The following is a 15407-nucleotide window of genomic DNA, read 5'->3' as shown; positions in this document are numbered from 1 at the left end:
TAATATTAATAGAATCACAAATACTTCTTTAGGTGTAAAAGATCAGCTAACTAAAGAAAATGAGGAGCTTAAACAACGGAATGGAGCTTTAGATCAGCAGAAAGATGAATTAGATGTTCGTATGACTGCTCTTAAGTCCCAGTATGAAGGTCGAATTAGTCGCTTGGAAAGAGAACTCAGGGAGCATCAAGAGAGACACCTGGAGCAGAGAGATGAACCTCAAGAACCTACTAATAAGGTGATTAGCTAATTCCGTTTAAATGGCAGATCTTTTTGTACATTTTACTTGAAGGTATCTGGTGATTAAGGAACCTTTATCAGAGTGAATTTTGGCTAAACCCAGAATACAGAAATAATTAACAAAAATAAAATATTTTGATGGCACTTTTAAGTGGAATCTTGTGGGATAGGCACAGTAATCCATAGTTTTCTTTTTATATAGGTCCCAGAACAGCAGAGACAGATCACGCTGAAAACAGCTCCAGCTTCTGGTGAAAGGGGAATGTGAGTTTTAGTTCTTTTATAGTCTGTTTTTCTTTTAAAGGTTAGGGAAGATCTAGTGATCTTTGGGGAGACAAGCAAATCTGGACTCTATTACAAAAATATGTCCCATTAGGTAGAGCATCTTTTATCTTTTAGTTTGTGATTGACGTCCAAGATAGGCTACTGATTCTCCCTGGGATGTTAAGGATACAAATATAAGGAGCTGAGTTGAGACTTGGGTAAAGTGGTCAACAGTTGAATACATTTCACATTGTCAGAATACACTACTGCAGAGTATTTCTTGCACAGATTTTAATGCTTAAATTCAAACCTTTTCAAGAAGAGTTTTGAAAGATTTAGTAAACAGTATAAAGCTAAACTTACTGTCTCATTAATTTTTATTTTAATCTGCCTAAAGCCTACCCAAAGCAGTGTTAGAAAAACAGAATTAGTAAGGTCTGAATGCATATAAGACCATACTTGTTGAACACTCACTTCAGGAAATATATGTGCTTTGCTTTTGATAGAGCATACGTACTTTATAAAGAATATTTGTAGTAATTCAGTTATTCTTGTTTTCCCCCTCTATAAGTGCCAGCACATCAGACCCACCAACAGCTAATATCAAGCCAACTCCTGTTGTGTCTACTCCAAGTAAAGTGACAGCTGCAGCTATGGCTGGGAATAAGTCAACACCCAGGGCTAGTATCCGCCCAATGGTCACACCTGCAACCGTTACAAACCCTACCACCACCCCGACAGCTACAGTGATGCCCACTACACAAGTGGAATCACAAGAAGGTAAGTAGAATAATACAGATATGAGTGGACTAGCTGGTTATTTAGATGTATTATGAGAGGATGACAGTAACTTTAAGGAAAAATAAGGCTTCCACCGAAGCTAAAAGTCACACATGATAATAAAAGTAGGCAGTTAATATTTTCAAGTGATACCTCCCAGGATACTTGATAATGTAGCAAATTTCCTCCCTCCCTCCCTTCTTGCTTTGTTGTGTTTTTTAACTAAACAAGGAGGGAAATTTACTCCTATAAGTGTATGGCATGTCTTTTCCAGGATCAAAATTTTCACTTTTTTCTTTTTAAGGAATTTTTTTAATATGTTTTATTTTAGAGAGAGAGAGAGAGGAAGGGAAAAAGAGGGAAACATCAGTCGGCTGCCTCCTGCATGGTCCCTACTGGGGATCGAGCCCACAACCCAGGCAAGTGCCCTGACCGGGAATCGAACCATTGACCTCTTGGTGCATGGGACGATGCCCAACTAACTGAGCCACACCAGCCAGGGCAAATTTTCACTTCTAATGGCTAAGAAAGAGAATATGAAATCCTCTTTGGAAAACCACATTGTCATTGGTTGAACCCAAACATCACTTTTTATTGAAATTGTCTGATCTCTTCATTGCTTTCTCCACTTTGTTCCCATGGCACTTTCTTAGTTATTACATCAGTTACAATTCAGTTAAATACATACTTTTTTATTCCATTAGGTTGAGTTCCTAAAGGTAAGAATTTTCATTATTAAATCTTTTTATCCAACCCTGAGATAGGTAGGTGTTTAGTAAAACTTTACTAAATGCAATTTCCTTGACTTTTTGTCTTAACAAATGTTAGAATTCAGTAAACTTTTTAAGCATTTAGAAATACATAATATGTACATATACTATAAAAGTACAGAATATTTTATTTCAGCTACATTCAGTACAATGATTTTCACCTATATTACCAATTAAACTTAATGGTCATTTTATATCAATGAAAAACAAAAATGATACTTAATAAAAACTCACATCTGATTGACTCTGGCTTTTAAATTTCATTTATTTTATATAACTTTATATAATTTAAATAAGATAATAGATCAAAAACAGTTTCAGGTATTTAATTCAGCTACCTATCAGTCACATAAGCAATACAAAAATGAGTAATTCATTGCCTTTATCTTCTGTTTTTGTCACCTATACCACAGAATAGGGAGGATAATCCCGGCTTTGATAAGAATAGGAGACTTATTAATTGTATTAAGTATTTTAATTACTTTTCAGCTATGCAATCTGAAGGGCCTGTGGAACATGTTCCAGTTTTTGGAAGCACAAGTGGATCTGTTCGTTCTACTAGTCCTAACGTCCAGCCTTCTATTCCTCAACCCATTTTAACCATTCAGCAGCAAACCCAGGCTACGGCTTTTGTGCAACCCACTCAACAGAGTCATCCTCAGATTGAGCCTGCAAATCAAGAGCTGTCCCCAAACATAGTAGAGGTGGTTCAGAGTTCGCCAGTTGAGCGACCATCTACTTCCACAGCAGTATTTGGCACTGGTAAGATTAATTTTAAAGTGAAGTTATAGTAGGCCTGTGTGTTTGTAGTTTCTTGGATGTGGTACATGTCTTTTAAAAAATATATATATATACGTTTTTATTGATTTCAGAGAGAGGAAGGGAGAGAGAGAGAAACATCAATGATGAGAGAGAATCATAGGTCAGCTGCCTCCTTCATGCCCCCTACTGGGGATCCAGCCTGCAACCCAGGCACTTGCCCTGACCTGGAATCCAACCGAGATCTCCTGGATCCGAGGTCAATGCTCAGCCTCTGAGCCACGCTGGCCAGGCAACACATGTCTTGAATATTCTTTGTACATAACTTGTTTTCTACGAGGTATTAGAATGTATGAATGTATTCCTAACACTTTCTGTTTAGTTTTTAAAATTAACTTTGTCTAAATTGAGTTTGTTATCATGCCCTAATTCAAGATTTAAACTATGTAATTTCAAAGTTTCAGCTACCCCAAGTTCTTCTCTGCCTAAGCGCACACGGGAAGAGGAGGAGGACAGCACCATGGAAGCCTCGGACCAGGTCCCCGATGATGCAGTGGAGATGCCTCTCCCAAAGAAATTGAAAAGTGTTACACCTGTAGCAGCTGAGGTGTGTGAGGTCCTCCTGTTTATTTTCTATCAATAGAGTTAAGATATTCTTTCTGTTACAGCATTATTAGGTGAATAGGCCTTTTGGGGCCCAAATCCAGAAAAGTTTCTTAACTTACTGCAAAGTTTCCACTGATGGCTCAAGTGTTGTTGCTGTTGCCAACAGTGTTTATATCCTTTGCATATCTTTGATTAAATTAGTTCCCATTTTAACTTAAAAAATACAGTTACAAAACATACGTTGATTTCCCTTTCAGTTTTTTGTTTGTTGTTTTGTTTTTGCTTTTTGTTAATCCTCATCAGAGGGTGGGAGGGGGAGAGAAACACCGATGAGAAAGAGACCCATGGATCGATTGCCTCCTGCGCGGCCAAACCTGCAACCCGGGTACATGCCCTTGACCAGGAATTGAACCCACGAACCTTTGGTGCATGGGCCGATGCTCTAACCACTGAGCCACACCGGCCAGGGCTCAGGGTTTGTTTGTTTTTAATTTAAAGAATAAGGAAATTTATAGTCTCATGCACATTTTAAACTGCTACCTACTGTCTTTTTCTCAGATTAACCAGAATTAACAGTTCTTTATTTTCATTTTTTGAGGCTAAATTATAATGAATTGTTTTATTATCAAACATTGAGACTACTAAGTCAGTTTCATTAGTGTGTATTTAATTATTGTTCATAAGCCTTATTTTGTATTACTGAAAAAGAATTTCATTATATTTTATAAGTAAACATAAGTGAACATTTCTGATGTACAGTTTTATAAAATTACAGATGAATTTTCTTTTATTGGGAGAACTAGCTTAATGCATTAGCTCATGAACTGATATGACTAACACTTGTATATCATGATTCAGGAAGAAGTTACGGCAGAAGAAAGTACTGATGGAGAGGTAGAGACTCAAGTATACAACCAAGATTCTCAAGATTCCATTGGAGAAGTAAGTAAAATATTTAAAGTAACAAATTGTTGCTTTTAATGAATGAAATTAGCTTTGACAATTGAATCAGACTTTTTTAATTGGCTGCTTTTACATCTAATGAAATATTAGAATTACCAGTGCAATTTCTGCTTTTTTTAACTCCTGATTGGTATAATGCCTTCTAAACTTCATTAAAGAAATGTTTTTGTTTACACTTAGCACATATTTTCCATGCTAAGAGTTGTCATGAGTAAATATTACCCACTCAGTTATTTGGAAGGACAAGTGCCAGTTGAGTTTTCAGTTAACCCATAGTGCCCAGTATGGTGGTCTTCTATTTCGTCCCTTACTGAATTAAATTAATCCATGGAAGGAAATGCATTTATACACTTCTTCATTTATTGAGGCCTCTCCAGAGACCACCTCACTAGTGAAAATGCATAGACTCTGAAGTAACAAAGCACTAGGTTCTATTCCTAACTCTACCACTTAGAAGCTGTGTGACTATAAGCAAGTTGTTAATTCTCTCTAAGCCTCAGTTTTCTCATCTGTTGGACTAATATAACATAATTTTTAGTATTATAAAATACCTAAAATAATACCTGCAACATATTTGACACTCAAAGTTTTATTTACTTTCCTTTCACCCTTCTGCCCACAGATTGAGACTTTATAACAAGTAATGTTCACAGAACTCATTACTATAAGCCTAATGTTGTTTCTAGAAGTTTGCATTTATTAACTAATTTAATCCTCGAAACAACCCCGTTTTATAGGTGGGAATAAAACAATGCCCAGATAAGTCACATAACCCAGGTTCTCATAAAATCGAAGCTGGATTCGAACTTGGGCCATCTAGTTTTCTATTGCCCTCTTAAGCTTGAAACAATACTTCATATCTGGATAAATTTTCAGGATCATTTTATTCTAAAATTATTTTATCTGTATAAAATAAAGAAACTGTCTTAAGCTAATCATGAGTAACCATAGATTACAAGTAAATTTTAGTTTCTTAGCTGCATATGAATCACATTGTGACTCTTGTTATATTTCTGTTGGACAGCACTGATCTATATCACTGGTAGTTTTGACACACCTATATCTGTGTATCTTTTATATTTTTTTATTGTGGGGTCTTTTTTAATCGATTTTAGAGAGGAAGGGAGTGGGGGAGAGAGAGAGACATCGATCTAAGAGATACTGATCGGTTGCCTCCCATATGCTCCCCAACTGGGGACTGAACCGGCAACCTAGGTATATGCCCTGACCAAGAATCTAACTCAAGACCTTCCGGTGCACAGGACAATGTTCCAGCCAACTGAGCCACAGCAGCCAAGGCTGTTTTTTTTTTCTATTTTTGATGGGAGTATTACCCAGTGAGATGTATAATAATTCTTCTATAGGAAAACAGTAAAGAAACCCAAAGGTTTATCTTCTTTCATTTATTTTTTAAATTAATTCTCCTTTTGAAAACCATGTTTTTAAAAATAAAATGCTAGTGGTCCATACGTGTTCTTTAGTCTTTACTTGGATCTAGGGTATGTTACTGATAATGTTAGGCATCTTTGACTTTTTATAATTTTTTTTAATGTTTAAAGGGAGTCGCTCAGGGAGATTATACTCCAATGGAAGACAATGAAGAAACCTCTCAGTCTTTACAAATAGACCTTGGAGGCCTTCAGTCAGATCAGCAAACAGCTTTATCCCAAGATGGTCAGGGCAAAGGAGATGATGTCATTGTAATTGACAGTGATGATGAAGAAGATGATGATGATGAAAATGATGGCGATCATGAGGTAAATTTGGCTTGAAATCACTCATTATTTTTAAACTGCTGGATGAAATGCTGAAACCCTCAGGACTGCTAATGCATCAGCCAATAAATTCTGATTCTCTGTCTGCATAAATCAGTTATCTTGCTTTTCTTTTATCCTGATTAGCTCCTCAATTAATATTTTATAGTAAAATTGAATGTAGAACAAGTGATGGAAAATCCCAGTTTGTTTTTTAAACGATTGCTAAGTACTTTAGGATGTTAGATTAGTTAATCTTAAATCTTACTGATAAGTGACAGGATTTACTTGTGAGATCTGTGATTTCAGGAAATAATAGAAGAAACTAGGATTTTTGTTCTCATGGAGCCCTATAGTCCTTTTCAAAAGAAATTGAGGTGTCATGATTATTGAAGCATATTTTAAGTGAAACTCGTTTTATTTTGGGAGTTAATCCTGTATTGACAGTGTCACATTTTAGATTCTTACATTAACCAAACTGTGTTTTAAAAACCTCGTATAGTATAATTTCACCAATCTTCAATGCCACATTTTAAATTTAGAATTAAAATGGACCATTTGACATTTTGTGGACATCCAGGAGCTTTAATCTTTGAACTGATTAGATTCAGAATTGATTGTTATCATACTACTTCTGGTAAACTTCACAGTTGCTACCACTAAACTAATCCCATAACAACTTTCAGGGCCACTCCTATACCCTGGTCAACAATGTGTCATGTAAATTTCTAAGTGTGGTATCAAGATGTGCAGAACATGTGTGCTGTATCCTAGGTCTTTATTTATACTTAGGGTTTTTTTTTACTAGGATTATGAAGAAGATGAGGAAGAAGATGATGATGATGAAGATGACACAGGGATGGGAGAAGAGGGTGATGATAGTAATGAAGGCACTGGTAGTGCAGATGGCAATGATGGATATGAAGCTGACGATGCTGAGGTAACTGGTTAGAATTTTGACTGTCTGTTTTAAGGACTTCCTCAGAGCACTTTCTGTTCTCCAAGGGTATTAAAAGGCTTCTGTTCTCAGAACACTACAACTTTGTTTACTTTTGGGTTTTTATATCTTTTGTGTAGTTGATTAATAATTTTTAAGATAATTATGTTTGATTTATTTGCACTTAGTATTTATATTTTGTTTTTAGGGTGGTGATGGGACTGATCCAGGTACAGAAACAGAAGAAAGTATGGGTGGAGGTGAAAGTAATCAGAGAGCTGCTGATTCTCAAAATAGTGGTGAGATTCTTAGTCTCTTTTTCATTGAAGATTCCGGTAATATTTTCTAAATTAGGATTGCATTTAATTATCGCATAAAACTTGGTTAGTAAATTGGTAAGCAAAAGATTGGCGTTTGTCCTAGCTTTGTTATTTTAGTCCGTCATAAAGTCTGCTATATTTATATTTGTAAAGTGCAGTCATTATATTATCTTTTCTACCTCATTGGACTACTATAAGGTTAAAACATTTTGAAATCTATATAAAGTATTATAAATGCCATGTGTTGCTGCTGTTCTTGTTAAGTGGAAAAATTAAATCAGGAACATCTAACAGCAGTTCACAACCAGAAGAGGTCAGTCTAATCAAGCTACATGTTTTAAGAGTGTGGGTTTGGAGCTTTGCAATATTGTCTGCTTATCCAATGAATAAAAGACTTTTTGACCAACAGCATGCTTTTTGTTAAATCTTTGAAAGGATGAGTCCTGGAGGGCCATTGAAATGTTGTAGGCAGTAAAGGATTATGAAATTCATAGAAAAAAATTATTTTAGAATAACTTTAAAATGTGTTTTGAAGAATTTTGACCATCTGGTATAATATTCTGGTTTTATAGATAATACTAAGCCAAAATCATTAATAGTCATGTAATAAAAACCTTATATATTTATACTAATGGGAAAACAGTATCTCATGAGTTTTCATATAGGGCTGTGTATTTTAAAGTACAAGATGTGTGCTCATTTGAATTAAGGAAAGTAAGGATGGGCAATTTTTCATTTTAAATTTTTAAGAGAAAAATAAACTAATGAATGTTAAACCATATAATGAATAGTTTTTAAGAAAGATGAGGTAGGGAGAGATTAATGATGCTTGGGTAATACACATTTTATAAGGCATTTTGTAGATTTAAGATACATCTTTTGTTTGGTTGGGATAAAGAGGGAAATTTTTTGCCTTGTTGCTGAAACCAGAGTTCATGTGCCTGGCACTTCGAATGGCCAAAATTCTGAAAGTCAGAATTTGGAGTGAGGAAAGGTTTATTGATTGAGAAGGTGCCAACGGAAAAGATAGAGACCTAATAGTGCCTTAGATCCATCTTGCTTGCTGGACTGAGTTAAGGGACGGAGGGGAATAGGTATGCGGAAATGCTGGTAGGGTTAGTTTTAAGTGGAGGACCTTGGAACTTGGCTATTTGTGGTAAAGGGATGACAACACAGGATCTTCCTGGACAAGGGACCCTTGGCAAGGATTCCGGTGTTCAAGTTCCAGCTATGTCCTGGTCCTTTGGTTGGGTGGAGGGGTGAGGCTTTGGTTCTAGGTGCAGCTGAAGGTCAAAGTTCTCTCCTCTGCTTATGCGTCTCCTATGACTTGCAGTTTTGGTCTGTTGCCTCTGAAAAGCAATTTAGTATTTTGTTGAACAGGATAGGACCATTTTGAGCTGTTTCTGTGGTTACACATACCCCCTTTTGGTTGTTCATCCCTTAATCTTGAGAGAAATAGGGCAGCCAGGTCTGGGTTTAGTTAAGAGGGAGGATTCGCTGCCCATTGTGCCTGTTACTCAGCTCTTACATCTGCCTCTTCCACAGTGATCCCTGCACCTTAGAGAGGGCATACAGACTGTTCAGTTTACCAGCAGAGACCACAGCGGTAGAGGAAGCAGCAAGTAGGATACCTGTTCCCTAATGAAATGAAGAGTAGAGTAGCTTTTGTTACTATGTCCTCAAACCATGATGAGCTGGCAGCATTCAGGAAAAGGCCAGTTCTTAATCATTTCAAGTCACTACAGATTCAGGATCCAGTCCAGTTTATAAGTAGAAAGCAAAACAAAACTCAAAAGACCATGGGCAGCACTAGAATCTAAAATCCACAAAGGTATATTATAGTTCCTATTGAAACGTAATTTTCTCTCTAAAAATCACCCGCATTTTTACCAAAAATAGCCAAATTAAGACTGATTTATCTGCAGAATAAGTCTAGTGTCAATAAACTTGGCCTGTTTATTTGTATAAGTCCAGCAAGAATAGTAATTAACCATAAAGGCACCTTTAAGTCTGCTTTGCTGGAATTTTCCTAAGGAATATTCAGATTGAACTTGAGCGTCTGGAGACTAAGAAGCCAAGCTATCAGACTTTTGCAGTGCCTGTAGATCTGGGTGAATTCCTCTCAAGGTCTTCAACATATTCTGAGGTTCTTTCTATCCAAAAAGCAACCTTAGTTCCTCACCTGGTAAGACTGCTGTGAACCATGTAAACAAGGTACCAGGCTGTTTTCCCAAAGGGTCTTTTATTGGGTTGCAAAGTCAATCTTAACTCCTCAAAGCTTTCTGGTCATACCTGAGTCTGCATGTCTCTCTCAAATAATGATTTTCTAGTCAAATCTTGGTAATAAAACCAATTTCCAATTGTAGCCTGTTATAAAGAACAGATTTTTATTGAACTTATCCAAATAATCACTTTGCCATGAAAATAAAAATACTCCTTAGAAATTTCTAGATTCTGGAGGGATCCAGTAGGGAGAAAAAAAATAAGTGTTTCAATTCTGCTAACAAAGATATAATTTACCAAATTGCTAAGTCATTGGTAAACAAGTTTCCTTTTATCTGGAAAACAAAAGATTAAAAGTCAACAATCTCAAACGAAAAAGTCATAAAAATTGTAACCATTTTCATCAGCTCTTTCAGTCCTATGAAATTGAACTTGTTCTGCTTGAATCCAGTTTTTCCTGGTAATTGCAGGGTTGTCTCTCAAGGTTCGTATGGTTTGCTCAGTGAAGTTGGGTACCTCAATCACTAGAGATTGTGGAAGATACACCCCTAGTGGGAAACACATTTTCTAACAGTTTCTTTGCCATTGTAAGAGCATCAACCTTATGGCAGGAGAAGGCTTCTACTCACCCAGATTATATACACACACAAAAAACAACATATTGGTAACCCAAACTAAGTGGCAGTTGAATGAAGTTGAATTTAAAAGTACTATGATGGATGAAGGCATGCAAAAAACAAAAAATTACCAGGGAGCTGAGTTACCCAAGTGGCCATCTTGAGTTTCCCATAGCCCTAACTATTCATTTAATTTTCAGTCATTGTTTACCCATTTAATTTCTGGGATTTAGAAACAGACTGTTGCCATGTTACAAGTACATCAGGATGGCAAAAGTTGGGCAATGAGGAGTCCTTTTTGCAAAAATGGAATGAACTTCATCTTACATGCGCCACGAATTGATAATCAGGTTCGGTTGTTTTAATTCAGCCCTCAATTTTGACCACAGACATCTTAGGTCAGGATACCTCAGATTTTGAGCAATTTCAAATATATTTCTGGGATGTTTATAACATAAAAATACAGCATAAGGAAGACTCCATTATTTTTTATTTTACAGTGTTTCCCATGTAATTTGAACACACCAATATAAGCCTAGTTTAATATTTCTCTTTTGTAAGGAGAGAAAACAAATCTTTTGAGATGTTTCAGGGGCCCTCTGGAAAACCTCAGTTATTCCCAGGTCGTGACTATTAATTTAAATTTCGGGAAGTATCAAAAGGTTTGGACATTTGACTAAATGTGATCATAAGTCATCATGAAGCTATACTTAATTATCCATTTAAAGAAAAATACATGCAGACGGCCCTCACAACATGAACACTACAGTAACAAGTACTTCTCACTTCAGGAGACCTCTGGCTAAAACCATAACTATCCTTATTTCACCGTTTCTTTAGGAAAATATACTATAACTTTCAAGTAACATGATTTTGCTTTGGAAGATAACCTATTCTTAGTGTCTAAATATGAAAATAGGTACCTTTTTTCTTTGTCATAAAGATGTGTGTCTTTGGAGCCTTCTCCAAATTTCCCATAAAGTTCTATAAATTCTGAAAGAAAAAGAAAAATGCAGAAGTTTACATAGCAAAACTTTTGTTCTCATTATTTAGGAGATTCCATTTTCTTAAGTAATCAAGTTCCTGATTAAGACAGTATAACACAGAAAATTATTTTGATGAAGCACAGAATCTTTGCTTTCTAGGCAGAAAATTTTTTCACAGTATTAGTAACAGACCAGTAGTGCTTTTTTAGTGTAGAGAAAACCTAACTCTAATTTTGTATCAGCTTACTTATTTGAATAATAAACACAGGTAGAATAAAAGTATTGTTTAACTCTGGTGATTCTATGCCTACTTAACCAAACCAACTTAAAACCAGCTTTAATATCAAATATTTTCCTAGATTATGTGGTTCTGAAAAGCATTTGGGTTCGTTTGTTACATATTTTGAGAATTCTCATATAAGCACTTGTTTGTTTAAGCCAATTTAATACAAATTAGCAATACCATTCAGGTTAGAAATATCCTATATCTAGAACACACATATATTGACATACATACAGATTAATGTAGACAGATCTCATAGCTTTCATTTTAAAACATCAGTTTTTATTGCCCAGGTATAGTGAATAACTCAGTGGTATAAAACTGGATCCAAATGATGTTTCTGGCAGATGGACTGAGTTAAGATTTTATTCAGATTACCCAGCTTTGCATGCTGTAGGAATTCCTTTAAAGCCATTTTAAAAGTAATTTATTATCAATCAAAGAATGCATTCCATTGTCTCCAAGAGCCCTGAGATCCTCCTTCAAGGGTGTCCCTTTACATGGTGTTGTCAACAAACACAACAGAAAATGGAAAGCGAGCGTGCACAATAAAGTTGGAAAATCAGGAGGTAAAAAGAGTGGCTTCAGAACGCGTGAGTTAAAAGTGGTATATTTTCCTGGAGGAAGGTGGCGGGGATGGAGCCTGAGCACACGTGGCAGCTGCCACCTGTCTGGAGATGAAGATGGAGGGGAAGAAGCCACAGACTCAATATTCTCAACTTTAAGCCAATGACCAAAGTACACACAGAGCAAGATCCACACGCAAATAACAAGGTGGTAAACGGAGTATTCCCCTAACCAAATCTCAGATAAGCTAGACGAGTTACAGATTTCAAATTCAAGTGGCCAAACGCAAACACACTGGTTCAAAAATCAGGTAAAAGTCCTACAATTATTCCTGTCTCAAACAGGGAACCTCAAATCAAAACAATGTGGCTTATTCCAAGGGAACATGGAGGAGAAGGGAGTTCCTGGTTGTGCACACCAGGATGACTTCCCTGCTTCCAAATCTAACTCATTGGCTTGCAGAGACACACACAGACACAACAAACACACTTAACACGATCTACCAAACACAAAGACACAGATGAGTAGAGCCCAGCAATTCTGATCTTACTCTCAGATGGAGGCCTTCAACTAAAAGTAAAGTCCAGATAGCTTTATCCCGAGGGAGAGAAAGCCCACAGAGTTTCCCATCTGCACACTTACCCCCCAAGTAGAGCAACTTATCCCAAAACAGAACCAACATAGATTGAAGTCCAAAGGCATTTTCTTACTCCAAATGAGCTATGTGCCGAGGTTGGCCAGTACCTGCCAGGGAAAGTCCCTTCCGAGCCCCCAAGGCAAAACAGCCTTGACCGCTGTTCCAGGAGCCGTAGCTCCTAGCTCGCTCAGCAAATTGTTACTGACACCAAAGTTTGTGTGTACGATGCTTCAAAAGGCCAAAACTTAAAAGGTTAAGAGTTTGGAGTAAGGAAAAGTTTATTGATTGAGAAGACAGGAGACCTAATGGTACCTCACATCCATCTTACTCACTGGCCGAGGTTAAGGGTTTTTAAGGGGTTGTGGGAACAGTGCTGGTAGGGCAAGTTGTAATTGGGGAACCTTGGAGCTTAGCCATTTTTTGTAACGGGGCATCAACACCGGATCTTCCTGGACAGCAGGTTGTTGGTGTCTGAAGGAGTTCCAGCATTCAAGTTTGGTTGTGTCCTGGTCCTTTGGTTGAGGGACAAGACTTTGGTTCCAGGTACAGCTGGAGATCAGAGCTCTCTCCTCTGCACGTGCTTCACTGCATAACCTGCAGTTTTGGTTTGTCGTCTCTGAAAAGCACTTCAGTATCTTGTTAGGATAGGACCATTTTGAGCTGATCTGTGGTTGTATCTGTAGGTGTTCTCTCTAAATATTAAGTGTTTTGAGGGAAAGTGTTCATAGCCATTTTTCCTAGATACAGAGCATGTAACAGGTGCTCACTGAATACTTGTTAGAGAATTTTTCACTCAAGCGAAAATAGGCCTTACAGTAGTCTAGATAAAATTAAGTTAGTGGATAGATTGTGCCCATTGCCAATAGTTATAAAAATGCTTTTTCCAAGCATATATGCTTGTATTGAATTCTCACAATAAGCTTGTCAGGTTTAAGTACCAGTGTAAGGGATCTGAGAAACAGAAGCAGAAACAAGCAGTGACTTAACCAAGGTCACAAAGCTATTAAGTGTTAGAGCTAGAATCTGTTCTAGACCTGACTTTAAACTACTAAATTCTGTGATATTCTGTTGAACTTTCAAAGTAGGTAATAGCTTTTGTTGTTACTACCATGTACATAGAGGGCCCAGACATCTGAAGGACCATTAAATTCAAAATTTAGGACAACCAAAATATAAGAGTGTCATAGTAAGGCTTTTTCCCAATCTTCATCCTCTTTGAGTGTAATCCTGATACCATAGTGGTCTGACCTTTTTGCCCATTTTAATAATATGAGCCTAAATTTATTAAATGTTTACTTTGTCAAGTGTTAGGCTAAGTGCTTTATGTCTACTATTTGAAATCTTCGTAAAAACCTTTTCTTTAGGTTACATTTGTCCCATTAACCAGCCAAAGAAATAGACTCAGCGAAGTTAAGGGACTTGCCTAAAAGCCATAGTACTGATAATTGCATATCTATTGTCTCTAGGCCCACCATAGCTCACGAACTTACCTTCTGAAAATATTAGTGAGGTGAACATTCCTAGTGGCAAGATTCATACTTCTAGGGATTGTCCAAGGTATTTTGTGGTAAATTTAATCGTTCAAAGTAAGCTTCTCTTTTCCTGTAGGTGAAGGAAATACAGGTGCTGCAGAGTCCTCTTTTTCCCAGGAGATTTCTAGAGAACAGCCATCATCAGCGTCTGAAAGGCAGACTCCTCGAGCACCTCAGTCACCAAGGCGCCCACCACACCCACTTCCCCCACGACTAACCATTCATGCCCCCCCTCAAGAGTTGGGACCACCAGTTCAGGTATGAAAAGTAGTAGTCATTCTGAAAAATGAACTTTTAAAAATCTTGGCTTTTCTCCCTTTCCAGTAGATAGTACTTTTTTTTAGAAATTAAGTGAACTCTTTAATGTTTTGGCATATTTTTATAAAATTTTTTGAACCAAAATGCATCTCTAATTTCTTTTCCTTGAAAAGGCAAAGCTTACTAAAAGTTGTGTATAAGCTGAAATGGTTATAGTCATAGCAAGTAAAAGTCTTCTCACTATGTTCTACAGGTTACAAAAGGAAAAAGATTTTCTAATGTAAAATGTATTTTAGCAGCTGACCACCATCTGTTTTGAAAGTTTCTTTCTCTAAGTTGCATATGTTTTTTAAAAAAAAGAAATTCTATTCTGCTTAACAAAACATTCTTCCCTCATTTTTTAATAATCACATTAATTCTCACTTTTAAAATTAATGCAAGTGCGCGTGACCCTTTACGTGTAGCATTTTTTGGACATCTCTTAATCAGAAGCTCTTGCAGAAACAGGAAAGTACAAAGGCTCTATTAATAATCTAGCATGAGTCTTATCCTTTAGTGTACAGTACATTTTCAAGTGTAGATCCTACTAAAATACTGCTGGTGAAGAAAAACCGCATTATGTGAAAATATAAAGTCTTAAAGGATTGTGTATGCATCCTGCAAAATATGCCAGATCTATCAATTTAGAATTGTCTAAATTGGGAAACTTTATATGTAGTTAGTACTGCAAGTATTATATCCAAAGGATAATTTAAGCCATAAGATCCAAAAGCATACTTGCTAATAAATTAGTTACAGCCCGCTGGGCATCAAGTTGAGCATCGACCTAAGATCCAGGCGATCAGGGTGCGATTCCTGGTCAGGGCACATGCCCGGGTTGCGGGCTTGAGGCAGTGATCAGTGACTCTCTC

At 36.8% G+C, this 15407-nt stretch overlaps 1 protein-coding gene across 1 annotated transcript in view; it reads left to right on the top strand.

Moving 5' to 3' along the window:
* The window catches only part of TPR (translocated promoter region, nuclear basket protein), a 57531-nt gene that overhangs the window by 33646 nt on the left and 8478 nt on the right, over positions 1-15407 (top strand). The window contains exons 35-44 of the mRNA XM_016224619.2: positions 33-238; positions 443-504; positions 1076-1284; positions 2544-2816; positions 3272-3420; positions 4278-4361; positions 5942-6139; positions 6945-7076; positions 7282-7372; positions 14315-14496. Coding sequence (XP_016080105.2) covers positions 33-238; positions 443-504; positions 1076-1284; positions 2544-2816; positions 3272-3420; positions 4278-4361; positions 5942-6139; positions 6945-7076; positions 7282-7372; positions 14315-14496 — 1586 coding nt within the window. The remainder of the gene's footprint in view (positions 1-32; positions 239-442; positions 505-1075; positions 1285-2543; positions 2817-3271; positions 3421-4277; positions 4362-5941; positions 6140-6944; positions 7077-7281; positions 7373-14314; positions 14497-15407) is intronic.

Source organism: Miniopterus natalensis, chromosome 19 (assembly GCF_054644295.1).
Source record: "Miniopterus natalensis isolate mMinNat1 chromosome 19, mMinNat1.hap1, whole genome shotgun sequence".
NCBI lineage: Eukaryota > Metazoa > Chordata > Mammalia > Chiroptera > Miniopteridae > Miniopterus > Miniopterus natalensis.
This window is presented reverse-complemented; position numbering and strand designations above follow the sequence as displayed.